The sequence below is a fragment of the Mus musculus genome, chromosome 9 (genome assembly GCF_000001635.26).
Source record: "Mus musculus strain C57BL/6J chromosome 9, GRCm38.p6 C57BL/6J".
In the NCBI taxonomy this organism is placed as follows: Eukaryota; Metazoa; Chordata; class Mammalia; order Rodentia; family Muridae; genus Mus; species Mus musculus.
Genome location: NC_000075.6, coordinates 60,670,066 through 60,688,473, shown reverse-complemented (window position 1 = coordinate 60,688,473; position 18,408 = coordinate 60,670,066). Strand labels below are relative to the sequence as shown.

Genomic DNA, 18,408 nt, shown 5'->3' with positions numbered 1-18,408 from the left:
AGCTTTAGTCTTTTTTTTTTTTTTTTTTTGGACAGATCGATTGTCTGGCGCACTCCGTTCCTCTGCCCGCAGGGGCCTCAGGAAAGCTGGCTTCCCTTCACTATCTCCAGGTCGGATTGTATCCTTCCTTGTCTCGGCTTAGTGGAAGGGCCAAATTAAATGGGAAGGTTATGAGCACCTTCCTCCAGCTCTTCCCTGCGATCTTGCCAGGAAAACAGGCAGCAGCAGGCAGAGGGAATCAAACTTCCCGCGGGCAGTGTTGAGGCGGGTCCTAAAGAGGAAAGGACCGGAAGTCATGGTTGCCATAGCCACCGATGTGTCCTCCCTCTTCCTCGTCTTATCCTCCTCCGGATCCTCCCGCTGTTTTCAAGCGGCCTGGAAAAAAAAAAAAAATCCAGAACGAGGAAGTGCTGACGCACGGGGCCCCACAGATACTCCCCGAGGCTAGCCGCCCGGACGGCCCAAAGATCTAGGGCGAGGACCAGACCGGAAATGGTGGTTTCTATGGTAACCCCTGAGCGGGTTGCCTGGGAGATGACCCCTTTTGGTCTCTTTGAATCTTAGCTGTAGGATTACCTCGAAGGAGGATTGAACATCCTGGACTGTCTCCTGCCATGATTCCCGGAAAATATCGCTCCGTTTCTGGCCGAGCTGCAAATAACGTGAGTTGGGCCTTCCTGATTTTTCTTCCTTTCCGATAGTAGTCTTGTCCTCTCTGACTGGCGTCTTTGTCCTAGGTGATGGGCTGTATTACTGGGATCGGGGCGACTGAAGCTATTGTCTCATTGAGGCTAGGGTTTCCTGGGCTAGTCCAAAGCACTCTGAGAGTTTTTGAATATTGTATGATGGGTGTTTAAAATCTTGCCCAGGGCCCGAGCTCCCCAGAAGGTGGAGCTGGTTTGCTAGGCAAACACTGGGATTCCTTTAGTTATCCCCCACCCACTTCTTCCTTTTTTTCTATTGAGAAAGGAACCTGTTCTTAGACACTCCCACCTCCTTTATTCAAGCACTGACATCCTGACTGGCAACAGAAATGTCGGGGCTCCAAAGCCTGAGGTACAAGGTGGGTGAAATCCGTGCCTCCGACATTTTGAAAAATAAATTAATGAAAGCATTTGACTTGATTTTACTTGATTCCTAGACTTCAGAAAATGCTCATTTACCAGAAAAGGCAAAGAAAGATGGAATATTTGACTGTGTTCCATTTCTTATAATGTGTTTATACTATGGTGTGTATGCATTAAGAAATCATTTTATAATTTAACTTTTACATTTCAGGTGAACTGTGGACTTCATCTGGTTATTCAAACGTCGTCACTTTCTGACAAAAACAAAGTAAGATTTAAGCAGATTTGTATTTAAGTTGAAAATAAATGGTCAGATATTGTACACAAATACTTGTATATTTTATATATAGATTCTGACCTCGGGGCTGAGGGTCTCTTATTTTGGTTTTCAATGTAAAGCTGACTTTATTTTCTGTCTACTTTCATAAAGCCAAATCATCCCTCTTGTATCAATTTAGGTCATTCCATTACAAGAGCCCCTCCCCTTACATTTAAACATTTCTGGTGAAGGTATTTCTTAAAAGTGGTTGTATGGCATAATTTAATTAAGAAATGCTTTCTTCCTTAGACATAGGTAAAATGATGGTATCATTCTAATGGTAGCATCTCTGGAAGGATAAAATGGGACATTTTAGGAGGATTTCACTTTGTGATTCATTTTAAATCAGAAGAAAAACTAGCTTAGCAGAGGAAATGTTAGTGTTTTAATAACGTATTGAGTGTTAGATTCTTATTTTGTGTGTGTGTGTGTGTGTGTGTGTGTGTGTGTGTCTGTGCATCCGTCTCTGTGTCTCTCTGGAGGCCAGAGGAAGTTGTCAGATGCTCTGGAGGTGGTGTTACAGGCAGTTGTGACACCTGTCATGGGTACTAGGAACCCAACTCAGGTCCCATGGAAGAGCAGCAGTGGTCCTAACCACTGAACCCTCTTTCTACACCCAGACCATTTACTTGTAATATCTTGGTAATTTCCAAAGTCTCTGGCTTTTCATTTGGTTTTTGAGATACATTTTTTTTCTTTCTTTCCTGCCTCACTCACCTCAGCACTCACGCATGCCCACTCCCCTATGCTAGCCGTACACAATACACTTCTCCCCTTAAATAATGTGTATGCTCTCAACCGTCACAGTTCATTTGTTCCCTAAAACATTGTGAAGTGGACATCACTGGAAGGACTCTGTAGTATAAAGGCCGGAGTTTACAGACAGCAGCAAGAAGAGACTAAACGGAGGCCATAGGAGGTTTGAATGGGAGGGGCCACTGATTAACAGACTGCAGCTGACTAGTTACATTTGGATGTCAAAATAGCCAACCCTTCCCTGTGTGACTCCCCTGACCTCATCGTTTGATCATCTCCAATAACAGCTGAATTAATGAAAAAAATGTATTTATTAGAATCAGGCATAATGGACTGTATGTAAAACTTTCCTACCTGCCTTGGCCAGGTGGGTCTTTTTCTACCGTTATGTGCTTGTAGGAGTGCTGTGTTTTCAACATCCTTTTTATACCATCCTCTCTTGTGTAGACATGTGTTCACACTGATGGAGTGCGAATGCTGCTGTGATCGGGTGGGTGATGGAGAAGCCTCGGAAGTCTTTGAAGATGGATTTTTAAAGTTTTAATGGACAGTTTTAGGAGGCGAGACTGGTTTGGGCTTTTCAGTTCTGCCATGAAAAATTATTAAAAAGAGTTAAAATTCTTAAATATGCAATTTTATTGCATTACAATTTGACATGTGAAGGATTTTTAAAAAGTCAAGAGCTCCACTTAGCTTTTATTGTTTGCATTTCTTTTTTTATTGAGCAAATAATTCTTTCAGTCATTGCATTTGTGGCAATTATATTTGTGGACAGTTTGGAAGTATTTTAATCTGATCTTGTGTAACTGCCTTTAATTGTAAGTTTGGAAAAATTGTACCTCCCATGCAAATTCCAATATAACCCGTTTTAAAGTTTACACCTCAGGGGCACTAAGTCCATGCACAGTGTTGCAAGAGCATCTCCTCCATTTAGATGTAGGACATTTCATCAGTCCACATACACTCTCATCTTCATTAAGCAGTTGCTCCCAGTTCCTCACTTATCTTAAACCCTTGGAAACTGCAAATGTGCTTTCTGTCTATGCATTTTTCAACCATGGGTAGTTCATATGAATGGAATCATATAATGTGTGGCCCTTCTGGGGCCATCCTTTTTTTAAAAAGCACATTTTATCTGTTATCTTATAATAAAGTTTATCTCTGTCAATTTCTTCCTATCAATATATATTCTTAAATACTATTTTTCAGGTTGAATTCAGGCTTAACAGAGAAACACCACCATTTCCTGGTAGACTGTTACAGCATGACCTGGAGAGGAACTACTCAAGCAGGCAAGGTACTGTCACTAACAGAGAGCGGAGTCATTCCCTTTGAACAGTATCATTTAATATTGTTGAATGACTAGAACCCAGGAAACCTGAATTACAAAATGAAATAGTTCAATTGGTTACAAACTTGGTTTGATATTGTTTAAATCGGAATTGGCAATATAGATCTATACACATAGACAGACCGACAGACAGACAGACACACCATAGTGGATTGCTTCCAATGCATAAACAAATAAAACAACTCCCCCTATTCTAGTTTGAAAGCAGGTGGAGAGGAATGTTCTGATTATATATTAGAGATAAAAACAATGGCTAATTAGTAAGCTAGAGGCTATAGGAAGACAAATATTTTGAAAATAAGAAATCAGTGGAAAGTTGGGACCACACTGTCCCATGGTCACAGAGACACAGGCATTGCATCATCAGAAGCCTTAATCTTGATGTGACTCACCTGGGAGTTTGTTAAAAACTCCAGTTCTCAGTGCGTCCTTCTCTTCCCCACTGTGATTTTGTAGGCTTGGATGGTGCTTGTGGATGTGCGTTCACAGTGCCACAGTTGACTCTGACAGGTGCGGTGGGGATGTAGAGTGTGGCCCGCCCTTGGGCAGATGCTAGGTAATATGATTTGGTTGTACTTCTGAAAGATGTTTTTAAAATCAAAGTGAAGTCTCCTTCAGAACATTTGATTCCTATTGATCTCATTACTTGTGTGCCAGTGCAGATGAGTTCCAGGTCCTTGGATATAGCATTGCCTCCTCCTCCTCCTAGGAGCACCTGCTTCCCTCCTCCCACACCCTCCCCCCACCTCCCTTGTGCTTTCTGGCCCTCTAGATTTGCTTGCTGTGTCTAGATGTCTATACAAGAAGACTGGTCAACAGAGGCCCCTCGATTGTCCATTTCATTACTGTTTGAGCCAAAGGCAGTATTGAATAGTTTGACTATTGATTAGTATGTGGTTTTGGTTTGGTTTGGTTTGGTTTGGTTTGGTTTTGCAGTATCTCTGGGCCTTCCTCTTGGACCCATATAATCTTCCCCGACTTTTCTCTCTCTACATCCTCCACTCAAGACTGTCAATTCCTGGAATTGACATCTGCACAATCCTAGTTCTGTGGTGCAGGAAATATCTGTCTCCCTCGTTCTTTTGGTTCTGAGTGCATTTCTAGAGTGTGCGCTGTGCCGTCCCCATTGTTCTCATCAGGATGCTGGGACTTCAGCTTTCAGCTTCCCAGCTAGAGCTTAGTCTGTCTTCATTGTGAATTACGTTTACACTTTTACATAACAGAATCTTAATTTTCCCCTCAGCTATGAAGGAAACTTACTTTCTCACAGTGTTTCTAGGGTTAGAGTAAGGGATTGGTGTTAATTTATATTTGTATGATAAGCTATACAACATTAGTAGATATTTGCTGATAAGGAAAAGTGTGGATGTATTGATTTAGTGAACCCTCAAGGCAGAATTTTATATATAAAAGCCATGTATATGTAAAATACAACATACAAAATAAATTTCGGCAGAAGAAAATTGAATTGGCTTTTATTTAAAAGATTCCATTCAAAATTACTCTGTGTGACGAGACACTCCTTTGATACGTCTCAAATGTGGATTTAGTCATCCCCAACACTCCCATGTTCTAGGCAGTTTATGCAAAGAAAGCCAGACACATTGTAGCTATTATCTTGACTTCTGTACTCAATTTTCTACAACCCAGAGCATGCACACTCAGGAAAAATTTTAGGTCTACAAAGTTTAAAAAATTTTTAAATCTTGTCAGGCAAAGTTTGGCCTCTGTGTGATCAACTATGCCCGCACAACTAGTCCTCCAGAGCCCATTTCAGACCACACATGCAATCTACCAACACAACATGACCAGTGGCACTCTCGGTCAAAATAAAGGAACTTGATGTTTCAAAACTTGTTGGTCTAAGCCCCAATGGGTGTGCTTCCCTTCAGGCCTGCTGGGGTCTCCGAGCATCAGTGTGTCCACAGGCTGCTCCAGGGATGCTCCTGAAGTCTCAGCAAGCCCTTTACATAATCTTGTAAAATCTGTGCATGGCGGGAGGAGGCAGTGCTCACCACAGTGTGCTGTGCTATCTCTGCAGCCACCGGTCTGTCTACCACCCTCTCACACAACCATCCACAGTCTCTCTAGTCTACAACACACTGAGTGCTTACTGGCTGTAGACCATTTTGCCGCTGGGCACTTTGAGGCACTACTTATACTAAAATGCAGGAATTGCTGATTTTCTTTTCTTACTAGAAATAAAACACAAAATAGATTTTGAATTAAGCTTCCACAAACTGGAAAAGCAGTTCATCTACTGATTGCCTCCTGCATCTAAATTCTGCTGGGATATAAAACAAGACCTAGCTTTCAGAAGCTTACAGATCTGAGGATGTTAGGGAAGACTGGCACCAACACGTCTGTGACAGTCGTGCCCTCCCAGCAGCCTCCTTGTGAGTGCCCACACTTGCATAGACACATGGCTATGGCTATTCAAAGATTCCCATGTCCCCATCACATGTTTTTATGGGTAGATTTTAAGGTCTTTTTTACCTAATCATTTTTGTCTTTTGCTACTTATGGTCTAATGTATATGTAAACTTATCAGCTGAAAATAATAAATTTGTATGTCTGAGAAACTGAAGCATGTAAGATAGAATTCTTTTATTCACAAAGTGCAAATGAAATCTATTCTTTGCTGTGTGCCTCTGCGTTCCACGTCATGGATGGCTTTGATCTGCTGGGAAACCTTCCATGAAGTTTTAATCGTAGTTCAGAGAACCTAGTGAAATGTTCATCAGACAAACGAGAGTCTTTGTCCCCTGAGTTTCCTTTCGTCATCTTCCACTGACCTTGGCAGCTAATCTCGATGCTGGAGCTAATCTGTGGGCTGTTTTCGGCTTTGGACTCCAAATTGTTGTGCTGGTTCCTGTGGCTTGGGGACGGACCCTGCCTGCAAGCGTTCCTATCTGTTGATGTTCATTGGTGAACACAGTGTTGGTTCTAGAAGCTTACCTCTTGGGACAGCTTGAGTAGCTGTTGGCTGTTTCAGGTTACCTCGGAAAGTGAGATGTGAGCACTGATTGTTTTCTGGACAGAACGAGATGCCCTGTCCCTGTGAACCTGAACAGGCTGGCAGTACTGACACTACTGCTTTACAGTTACGAGCTGTGTGTGACTTGATTTTAGGCTGTTACCATATCTACAGCGACCTCCTGAAGGTGGGTCAGCTTCTAGGCTTGTTTTTCCTCTTGTTGGGCAGTTGAAGCAGCAGAATGCTATGGCCTCCTCAGGTCCTAGCGTCCCACCTTTCGCTCCCATCGCCAACTTCTTCATCACTTGCTACTTTCAGTGGACTCTATATACAGAGAAAAATATGGGTGTTCACATTTTTGGAACTTTTCATCATTGCTTTCAGACCATTCTGTACTCTTCTAGTTCTTTTTTTTTTTTTTTTAAAGATTTATTTATTTATTATATGTAAGGACACTGTAGCTGTCTTCAGACACTCCAGAAGAGGGAGTCAGATCTCATTACAAATGGTTGTGAGCCACCATGTGGTTGCTGGGATTTGAACTCCGGACCTTCGGAAGAGCAGTCAGGTGCTCTTACCCACTGAGCCATCTCACCAGCCCTCTTCTACTTCTTTAGAATGTGTTTTAGTATCTAACTTTTCTTAAACTCATCTGTGCTGTTCTTTATTTGCCAGTAACTAGATACACTTAAGCACAAATATACTGTTCTTTTTACAAGAGTAGTTATAAGTATTTTAAAAATGTGTGTGTGAATGTTTGCCTGTGTGTGTCTCTGTACCACAATCGTGCAGTGCCTGTAGAGGCCAGAAGAGGGAGTAGGATCCTCCAGAGTTGGAGTTACATGGGCGTAAGCTGCCGTATGTGGTTACTGGTGATCAAACCTGGGTCCTCTGTTAGGAGCAGCCAATGCTCTTAACCCCTGAGCTGTCCCTGCAGCACTGACTGTCCCTTTACATTCTGTGTTTTACACCTTGTTCCAGCTTGCCCATTTCATAGGAGGTTTTTTTTTTTTTTTTTTTTTTTTGAGATGAGAAGCTTCTTACTATCAGAAGCCAACAACAGCCCATAGACTTCATGGGGCATCAACATTCTCTCTGGATCCGAACTACAGTGTCCTAGATTTATTGACACCCACTTTGGAGTCTTTGCAGCATCCTCTAGTAATAGTAGCTGCCTCCATAGAAGGAAGAAAACAATGATGTGAGGTTTACATCTGCTATCCCAAACTGCTTTCTGTGTATACCCCATAGCAAAGTCATGTATTGTGTAGCTTTGTGATAAATTCTTTGATATTTTGAAGGAGACGGAAGAGTAATAAGTCCTTCGCCTCGTAATAAGTCATCATGCATCTCATCCACAACTAACGTGACAGACCTCTGTGGGCTGGACATGAGAGCTGCCACAACCTCCTTGTCAGCATTTGGAGACTCTTCCATTCAGACACCTTCAAAGCCGAGAATCCGGCAGGGCTGTCATAGTGCTGGCCCCAATGTATCTGGTAATGAGGGGCTATCATAGAGTGTACCATGTAGTTGGCATGTAGTGTCAGGAGTCAGAATTGTAAAGGGATAAGGACAGCGCTAGAGTACGTCTGGATCTTTCTGCTGACCTGTAAGGCAAGGGAAAGCTATTTGGCACCCACAGAGCACAGAGCTTAGTGTTGAGAAGAAGACAGCAACCCCACAGTAGTGATCAGCTTCCAGTGCAGAGGCTGTGGAAATGTCTAGGAAAGATATCTGTAGGCTCCACAGAGCTCTAGATAGCAGTGGCTCCAGTTTGACTGCCGCTGAGATTTACCTTAACCAAGGCATCTGTGCATCCTTCTCCCTAGGTGACCACATTAGTCTGGTGAGCTCATCCATGCCGGCGTTTCCTATTCTCCAGCGCTCTTCTGAAGAGAAAACACTTTACTCAGACAGGCTGACCCTAGAAAGGTGAGGAACGTTTCTTTTCTCCTTTTCACAATGTCTGTCTCTCCTGTGTGCTTCCCTGAGGTGGCATCGCCCCAAGGGTGACTCTCCCCAGACACAGTTCCTGTCACCCTCACATGCCCCTCTCTCCCCAGACACAGTTCCTGTCACCCTCACATGCCCCCTTCTCTGCTTTATTTCCCACCTTAACAGCTTTAACATGCTAAATATTGGCTTATGTTTATTGTCTGTGACCTCCTAGAATATGTCTCATAAAGGATAATTTTTTGTTCAAATATGTGTCTCAGGCACCTAGAACAGAGCCTAGAATAAAGTGGGCTCTTGATAAAATGACATATAAGGGGGTGGATATCTAAGGTTTGGTGACCTTCCTTATAACTAGGAGGAGATCTATAATGGTTCACTGGGTAGAGGATCAGACAGAACATCTCTGCTGTGCACAGTTGACCATAGCAGTGTACCCCTGACATGTGGGATCGGCCCTCCTGCATGTATCAGGGAAAGGCTCTGTTCTGTAGGCAGAGCTCTAGTTGAGAACAATATCTCTCATGACAGCTTCAGAAAGTAGGTGCGTTTTGAGATTCCCATTATGTTTTAATGTTTGAAGGATTATGAAGGAACTTCCCCTTCAGTCTTTAAAAACACAGGCAAGAAGAGTAACCCAGTCTTGTGTTGTTTGACATTAGAAACCATAAGCTGTCACGTGTGTAGTCAAGAAAGGTGGGTGAGCAATGAAGAACCACCATGGGAAACATTGCTTGACAGCCAGGAGGTAACAGTAGTGATTTCTGCATTAGTGTATGGATTTCTGGTCAGGGACTGAGTGTTCAAAAGAAGATTCTAGCCCTAAGAATAAATACTTGGCCCTTACTGATATGAAAGTAGACCTGGAATACAGGAAGGAAGCCCATTAGCTCTGAGAAGGAAGCAGAAGTCAATAAATCATGGTTCTGTGCAGGTGCCAGTAACGGGCAGTCTCAGAACCCAAGGCACTCATAGGTGTGGGAGGGCCGTCTTGGAGGCCGTTATGCCATTGCTTACTTTATTTCAAGGCATAGCAGTTTGTTAAAGGAGGGCAGGAAGTGCTTTTCCAGTGTGAGTGACGACTGACTCCAGGGTTGAGTTTCAACTTTCACTGCAAGAGACAGAAGGCCGAGCAGGGAAGGCACGATTCAGGCTTTGTTAAGAGCAAAGATGCACATTCCCACTAGCATGCTCGTAACCGCTTAAGTTACACTTTACACAACAAATGTCCTCTGTGAGAGGATGAAGCATGAGATGATTTCTGAATATGAGCCACACAAAGCTGCTATTATGGCACAATGGTTTTTACTTTTCTCTTATCCAATTTCTCCAAGGCCTCTCTCTCCACCTACCCCATCTCTCTCTGCAATAGGAGTTCATTCTGTGTCTATTGTTGGCTTAGAACTCAGTATGTACATTACAGTTGCCTCAAACTCAGATATGCACCTGCCTCTGCTGGGATTAAAAGCATGCACTGCTATGCACAGCTTTAAGGGTCTGTTTATAAAACATCATACCCATATGCCCATTAATATTCCCTTATTTGTTCCTGCTAACCATTTTTTATTGCAAAAAGAATTCTGATCACTTCCAAATTCTGCCTATGTTCATAACATTCTGATTTATTTACTTCAAAACTCCCACCCATGAGATTTTCACTGAAGTGGTGTTTGATGAGTCATGCTAATATTGTTGATGCATAGACCGAGCTATATTTTTCTTGAGGAGCCTTTGGATCTCTATGCAGAATCCTGTGGGACCATCTTATGGTCTGGCTAGAGCCTCCTTGGCCACATTATAATGGGTAGAGTTCTCTGTGGGCCGTGTACTTGTTTGCTTCACAGCAGAAGCAGGCCAGCTGTCTACATAGAAGAGGCTTGCTGTTAAATACAATCAGACACAGGCAGTATTATGTCTCCATCCCATGCGTAGAAGAATGATCGCTCTGCAGAGTTAAAGCTAGTGTTGGACAGTCCAACCCAGCATCTAGCTTTCTGCAGAGAGGGTTAATAGGGTTGCCTTGCAATGAAGGTGCTTCATGTGGCATATTTCATGAGTGTCCCCCATTGTACGTGACAGGATCTCTGTTTGCTCTCACAAACATTCTGTGAGTCAGTGATTCTAAAAGAAGCCCATCTGTAAGAGTCTTGCTCCCATGGCATCAGTGACTGAAAACAAGGCTTTTTTTTTTTTTTGGACAGGTTTGACCACCTAACCCTTTCCCATAGGAAACAATTACATTAGAAACCTGTTGGTGGTAATGCCATGTGAACTCATTAGCACTGGAGACTTGTTTTAAAGTGCACTGAGAATTTAGAGTGAACATTAGTAATCTCCCTTGTTAGCGCCCGTTTGCCTTTTTTTGTGTACACAATTCACCACTAAATTTAGGTCCCATCCCTGGGGTGGGGCAGGAAGTGGTCCAGATTACCTTTTTATTCTTAATTTATTGATTTTTATGTGTACACATGTGTGCCTGAGTGTACGTCTGTACCACAGTGCAGTCCTGAGCCTGTGAAGGCCAGCAAAGGATGCTGAGATGCCCTGAGTTGCAGTCACAGGCAGCTGCGAGCTGAGTTGTGAGGTATAGGGAACTGAACCTGGGTCCTCTGTAAGAGCAGTAAGTGCTCTTTACTACTGAGCCATCTCTGCACCCTAGCTCCCTTTCCCTTCTCCAAGCCTGGATGCACTTACTACTTAACAGTAGCTGATGGAGGAAAAAGGATGTGGACTCAGAATCTTACCAACCTTGCATTTTTTCCAGACAAAAGTTGACTGTGTGCCCTATCATCGACGGGGAAGAGCACCTTCGTTTGTTGAACTTTCAGCACAATTTTATAACTCGGATCCAAAATATTTCTAATCTACAGAGGCTAATATTCTTGGACTTATATGATAACCAGATTGAAGAAATTAGTGGACTTTCTACTCTGAAATCCCTTCGTGTCCTCCTGTTAGGGAAAAACAGGTATTTGTAAAACAGTTTCTCTGTATATGTGGGTATATACCTGTGTTGTGTGTGTTGGGGGTTATGTGTATGTAGGGTGTGTGTATATGTGCACTGTACATGTATATGCATGTGTTCATGTATATGTGCTTGTGTGTGTGTGTGAATATATGCATATATGTGCACATGTCTATGCTGGTGTTCACAGTGCATATAGAGGCTGGAGGAAACTTGGTGTCTTGCTCTGTCACTCTCTGCAATTTTCTCTTGAAGCAAGTCTCTCACTGATTTATATCTTGCATTTTGGGTATGGGGGGGCACTAGACTGGCCAGTGTGTGAGCGCCCAGGATATTCCCTTTTCTACTTCTGCCGTGCTGGGATTTTTTTGGTGGACACTGTTGCACCCTGCTTTTGATGTGGGTGTTGGTGATGGAGATCCAGTTCCGTGTGCCTGTGTAGGCAGCACTCCTAGCTGCTAAGCTATGGAGCAGTTCTTGCCTGTAGCCTCATAGAATCCATCTAGTGTTCAGATGGTAAGGCACAGCAGAGTGACACCGTAGGCATTAGTAGAGGAAAGCTTGGTTGAAGTCAGTGGTAGCACTGGCCTAGCATGCATGAGAGCCTGGGGTTGAGTTCTAACACTGACATCCCTTCATGATCTGTTCTGTGGGGCTCAGTCTGGCAGGTCTGCTGGCACTGCTCTAGTGCCATGTCTTAACTAAAAGGGAGTGGGGGTTGCCAGCTTTGACTGATGACTTCCTGGGGTATATTTTAAGCATGTGTGCTCACTTGAGGCTTGTATGATTCCCTTGCCATTCTTGCTAGTGTTTTCCTGAGGGAGGCAGTCATTCCTTTGTGATTGTCAGATCAACCCTTGACTCTTTGTCAGAGTCTGTCACTCTCTGTGACACTGTATGCTTTTATTTAATGACTTGTTTATGTTTCTGATTATATGGGCATGTGTGTATGTTTTCTTAAGTGTATGTCTCTGTACGCCCTGGTGCCTGGTACCTGTGGAGGCCAGAAGAAGGCATTAGACCCCCTGGAGCTGGAATCACAGGCCGTTGAGAGTTGCCTGATGTGGTATTGGGAACCAAACTCAGGTCCCCTGCAAAAGCAGCAGGTGCTCTTAGAGTGGAGTCACCCTTCCGACGCTCAGAGAGTTTTAGTGTCCCAGCTTGTCTGTGTACTGCCACTGTCCTGGATCCTCATCTAGAGCTTTACCAGACAGGAGCTGCTACGCAAGTCCTGACTCATGGCCTTAAGGGTACTCAAGACTTTCCAGTCCCTTTTCCCAAATAGCTTTTCAGTACCTCAGAAGAAGGATCAGCAAAGAATAATAGTGAGAGCCTTGTCTTTTGCCCTTTGCAAGGTTCGTGACTGACACTCTGATGAGCAGAGCAGTTCATAAGAGAAGATCCTAACACATTTGTTCAAGTTTATGTGACTTAGTGCTCTTCAGATAAGAAGGCCTAAAGAAGCAGGTTAAAGTTCATTGGTCATATTAGGTTTGATGGGTAGCGGGCAACTGTCGAAGGATGTGATTGGACAGAGGACTGAGGTCCATGTGGGGACCTGGACAACTCTGCAAGGCTCGTTTGTACATGCTTATCCTGTATTTGTTTGTTCCTGTTGTTCTCTGTTTATAGGCAGGACTCATCTGAACAGAGGGTCTTATGATGTACTTTCAGAGGACTTAGGTCAGAGAGTCTCTTTATCTATCACCTTAGGGTACAATGGTAGGAAGAGGAGTATGACCTTCCTGCCTCTACAGTTTGCTGACTTTACTTTACTTTAATTTTTAGTTCAAATTATAGAATATTTGAAGTGCTGTGTTCAGAGATATTGTGTTCTTAGCTCTGTATCCCCAAGGTCATGTCCCAGAATTTTAGGACTGCATTTTTCCTGATGTTTCTCTGAAGTTTCTACCAGTATAGTTTATTAGTTCAAATGCTGTGTTAATTCCACTAAAAAAATAACTTAGAGAGTTTGAGGGGCTAGAGAGACAGCTCAGTGATTAAACTCAGAGCTTAAACTGTCCTGGCAGAAAAGCCAAGTTCATGTCCCAGTACCCACATCAGGCCTGCTCTCAACCAGCTCTAGCCCTAGGGGATCTGATGCCCTCTTCTGGCCTCTGTGAGCACTGTACACACTTGCCCTTCACACACATAAGCACATAATTAAACATACAGAGAAAAGAAGTCACATAGTTGGAGAGAATTTGGGAAATTAATAAACCATGGACTATCAACATTTGAAGTGACATTAGAAATAAAACCCTTCATTTTAGAGATGTGGAAATAGAACAGACAAATGGCTCTGCCATGGTCAGCTGTGTATAAATGCAGTCACACAGCAGGAGTTTGTTTCCAGGCAGCTCCCTGAGCAACACGAGGAGGGAGGCCACCGGCTTCTGGCCTAAGGCCCGCCTTTCCAGGCGCTCCACGCTGGTTCTCTCAGACAGGACTCCTTTCTGGTTCTGAGTTATTAGTGTCCAGCTCATACTTATTCTTCAGTATCACTGCCCAAAGGTCTCCCTTTTCATCCTTAGATCAAGATATTTTTTAGAGACATCTGTGATCCTACCTCTTATTTTAAACACTATCTGGGTGCTGGGTCTGGGTCACACTCAGTGAGAATCATCTCACTATTCTTTCCACCTGTTGCCACTTCTCAGTTTCTCAGAAACAATTTGTTCATCTTGACCCAAAAGACAGCATTGTTTTGGCCTTATTGAAGTTCTTGGGGTTTCTTAGACTGAGAAACCTAGTGCCCTCTGCTGTATTCTTATTTTGCTGCAATAGGAACAATCTAATGGAGACTCCTCTTTCTTCTCTTCCTCCTCCTTGGTCTTTTTGCTTGCTTGTTCTGAAAAGCTATACTTTGCTTTTCACAGAAGGAGGCACTGTTAAACAGTTGTTGAACTGCTAGGACATGGGATTTAAAGTGAAATGTTGTCACAGGAAAACTAGCTACATTCTCCAAGATCAGGTGTTCCTCAAGTATCCACAGCAGATACCTCTGATTCCAAAATCAGCTGCCAGTGCTTCTGGCTGGAACATCTGACAGAAGTCCTAAGGAGGGCTGGAGAGATGGCTCAGTGGTTAAAAGCACTGGCTGCTCTTCCAGAGGTTCTGAGTTCAATTCCCAGCAACCACATAGTGGCTCACAACCATCTGCAATGGGATCAGATGCCCTCTTCTGGTGTGTCTGAAGAGAGTGACAGCGTACTCACATACATAAAATAAATAAATCTTAAAAAAAAAAGAAAGAAAGTGCTTTCCTCCCTCCCCTTCCCCTTCTCCCTCTCCCTCCTTTCCCCTCCCTCCCTCTTCAAAAAGAAAAAAAAAAAAAAAGAAGTCCTAAGGAGTGCTCTGGTACACTCTGGTGAGCTCTGGAGAGCAGAAGGGACCTGACTGAGCATCTCCAGCTGTGTCTTGTGGATGGCTTTCTGTCCCCCGTTAGTCAGAACAGATTTCTCCAGCTTCTTTTGAAAATCCCCCAGGCAGTGGAACCAGTGCTGATAAGCTTCTAGGTTCAGATGGCCAGGGGAGCTTCTTCAGTGCTGTTGCCTTTGTGTCCTTTCGACCTTGGTCTCAGGTTTGATGTCATTTACATGATTTCCCAAGAACCTCCAGCCCCACTTTGCTCTGTTTAAGAGCACATGGGTCCCATTGAGACCCCAGATCAGAGAGCTCTGATAACTGGGCCTCTATATCAGAGTGTTCTGGGTGAAGACAAATTTTCTTATCCCTGGAGATAAGTTTCGAAATGTTAAATGCATAATACTGGGGTTGGAGAGATGGCTCAGATGCTCGCCAACAAGCATGAGGACATGAGGTCTCCACTTAAAAATGCCCGGCATGATTATATGCACTTGTAACCCCAGTGATAGGGAGTGGAGACAGGCAGATTATTGAGGCTTGCTGGCCAGGTGGTATACTCAAAATGGTGACCTTCAGGTTTGGAGAAACATCCTGTCTCAAAAAGAAAAAACCAAACAACAACAACCAAGAGAGAAGTGAATAGAGCCAGATATCCTCACATCAACCTCAGACACAATATGGACCTCCATACACACAAGTGAGTGTCTACACACACACACCACATACACATACATATGCACATACATATATGCATACGCATACATCACAGTGCTCACACATATGCACATACATATGCCTCCTCAACACCCCCCACCCCGCGCTCGAGCATGCGTGTGTGCACACACACACACACACACACACACACACACACCCTATTTCTGGATAGGTAGCTTAACCAGTGTTTGCATAACTCAGTATGAGAACCAGCTGGAGGACAAAACTAGTTCAAAGGAGCGTAGGAGGAGCTGAGCACTGATGTTTTAGCAAGCTCTCCAGCTAAGTCTGATTCACATAAGAGTTTGACCCACTGTTTTAGGCCAGATGACAGAATGGGATCAGTGAATTCTCTAGCAACCATGAGGTCAGATTGCTGTTGGAAAGCAAGACTCTGCCTAAGCCATATGGCTGGGCTCCTGTAACTTCCTCCAAGTGGTCTAGGAATATCAGGAGCAAAACAAACAAACAAACAAACAAACCCCAAACCAAAATAAAGTGAAAAGAGAAATCATCTGTTAACCAGACATTTAGATGTTAGCTAGGATGGTTTGAAGTACCCGGCCTTAGGAAAAGGCTTTTGAGTTCACAAGGACACACATGGTTTGATGAATAGTATGGCATACCCTGCTCTCAGTGAAGGTCATGAGTCCACAAGGATGCACATGGTTCGAGTGAAGTGAACTAGGAGTACTGGTAGATTAAATTGATTTCCAGGAAAAGAATAGGCTCTGAGGTTTTAGGAGAGACAAATAAGGGGGTTGTGGGGAGTGTGCTATGTCTGAAGGGGGAAAAGAGCTAAAGCCGTGCTGCAGTGGTGCTGGGTGGGAGAGGGAGACTATTCTTATCAGTAAGTTAGACTGAGTTGGGTGGTGATGGAGTTCTTGTTCTGGCAATGATGTCAGCTGAGGTCTGAAAGTGTTAGACATTCACGAGGTTTAAGTGTGCACTGTGGCTTGCCTTCTGGAAGCACTGCCGAGGTAGACATTGCTCTTTGAGACAATAAATAATGACAAGAGGAATAGGTAATGATAGACAAGACACTTGGTGGTAAAGGTGAGGTTTTATGTCATTCCTCTCTCCCTACTGAGTAGTTATGGTGTGAATCTGTAGCACCCATAGGAACCGTGAAAATAAGAGGTACTTTTCATGCTAAGAGTGTGCTTGTGGGCAGCAAGGCAGGCAGAGTAGCCGTAGAGGGCAGCAGTGAGAAGAGCATGGGTAGACCTAACCACCAGGGCAGTTTCAATTTTAGCAATGAAATTTAAATTCTTTTATTTTTTATTTTAAAGCATCATCTTGCTCTGTTGCCTCAAGCTCTCTCTGAATTCCCAAACTTCTGGACACGAGTGATCAATCATCTCGCTTTAGCCTTTTAAGTAGTTGGGACTATAGTCATGTGCCACTGTGCCTGGCACTGCCCCCTCCACCCCAACACACACTTTGACCTAAGGTTGGAAGTAGAACTGCTTTTCTCTAAAGTAAGACATTTATGCGCCTGTCACTGCTCTGTGTGTGCAGTGGGAGAGCAAGAATTTAAATATTAAGATGAGTACCTTGCTGCCTCAGCCCGCTCTGACTCCTCATAGGTGTGAAGTGTCTGCATTGCTTTTCAGTTCTTCTTATTCTGATTTTCAGAATCAAGAAAATCTCAAATCTGGAGAATCTAAAAAATTTAGATGTCTTGGACCTTCATGGAAATCAGGTACTGTACAGCTAGCTCCTTTTCCTCCCTCCCTCTTTCTCCCCCTCCCATCCCTCCATCCCTCTCTCCTTCCCTTCTCCTTTGAAAATCTCTAGCACATAAGTGTTAGAAATATTTTGAGAATCATGCTAACATTGAATTGTAAGAGTTACTTTAGAGATTCATTGACTGTCTAAGGTCTTTAACCTTTTGGTACAGGAGTTCCTAGTGTTTTAGAAGTAAATCACAGATGAGACCCTGGGATCTGTCTAGTGTGACAATTTGTACTTAGGCAAAACTCAAGAGCCATTCTAATCTTATTGACCCCTTTCTGCTTCACAGTTTCTCCTTCTTCCTGCCCCTTGCTTCTTCATCAGGGGTCACTTGTATCCTAGATTTCATGACCATCATGCCTTTGTTGGTTTTTAAAGTTGGTTTCATCACTCTAAGGAAGTGTTATTTTATCTTGTAGCATACTTATTAGTCAGGGTTCTCTACAGGAACAGAACTCATATAACGTATATGTGCTGGCTAGTTTTGTGTTAGCTGGATGCAAGCTAAAGTTACTTGAAAAGAAGGAACCCTCAATTGATAAAATGTTTCCATAAGATCGAGCCTTAAGGCTTTTTAAAAAATTAGTGACTGATGGGAGAGGGCTCTGTCCTTTGTGGGTGGTGCTGTTCCTGGGCTGGTGGTCCTGGGTTCTGTAAGAAGGCAGGCTGAACAAACCATGAGAAGCAAGCCAGTAAGCAGCATTCTTCCATGGCTTCTGCATCAGTCCCTCCCTCCAAGTTCCTGCCCTGTTTGAGTCCCTGTCCTGGCTTCCTTCAGTGATGGACTATAATATAGAAATGTAAGCCAAATAAATGCTTTCCTCCCCAAGGTTGCTTTGGTCAAGGTGTTTCATCATAGCAGTAGAAACCTTAAGACTCTGTGTGTGTGTTATTAAATTGTCTCATTCAGTTTAACAATGACTGTCTCCCACTGAGGTGACCAAAAAAATATCTCCTATTTGCTCAATTCACAATGCTGGGTGTTTCAGCAGTTCCAGGCTGGTGCAAAGGCCTAGAGGATTCTGGGAGAGCTGCTGGTCTTAGGTTTACAGTGAAAGCCCAGAGAAGTTGGTTCTAACATCAATCAAGGGATGCCATAGCAGCTGAGCTTGCCAGAAGAGTGAGGGCAAGCAGGCAAAAAAGCAGTTTCTCTTTTCTGGGTCCATTGATCTGTGTTGCCACCAGAAGACACCACCC

The 18,408-nt window shown here is 43.5% G+C and overlaps 1 protein-coding gene across 18 annotated transcripts in view; it reads left to right on the top strand.

The window, feature by feature from the left end:
- The first annotated feature begins 306 nt into the window (after window positions 1-306).
- Lrrc49 (leucine rich repeat containing 49) overlaps window positions 307-18,408 on the top strand; it is a 100,944-nt gene continuing 82,842 nt past the window's right edge. For 2 of the 18 annotated variants that reach the window (XM_030243989.1, XM_030243986.1), the window contains exons 1-7: window positions 373-662; window positions 1,279-1,335; window positions 3,352-3,439; window positions 7,772-7,969; window positions 8,303-8,405; window positions 11,191-11,394; window positions 17,113-17,179. Coding sequence is in view for 4 of the 18 variants with exons in the window: in NM_145616.4 (NP_663591.3) it covers window positions 615-662; window positions 1,279-1,335; window positions 3,352-3,439; window positions 7,772-7,969; window positions 8,303-8,405; window positions 11,191-11,394; window positions 17,113-17,179 (765 nt within the window). In the remaining 14 variants the exon portion in view is untranslated. Of the gene's footprint in view, window positions 663-888; window positions 1,064-1,278; window positions 1,336-3,351; window positions 3,440-7,771; window positions 7,970-8,302; window positions 8,406-11,190; window positions 11,395-17,112; window positions 17,180-18,408 lie in introns of those variants that run through there. The other 16 variants (XM_030243994.1, XM_030243990.1, XM_030243995.1 and 13 more) reach the window with 14 other exon arrangements.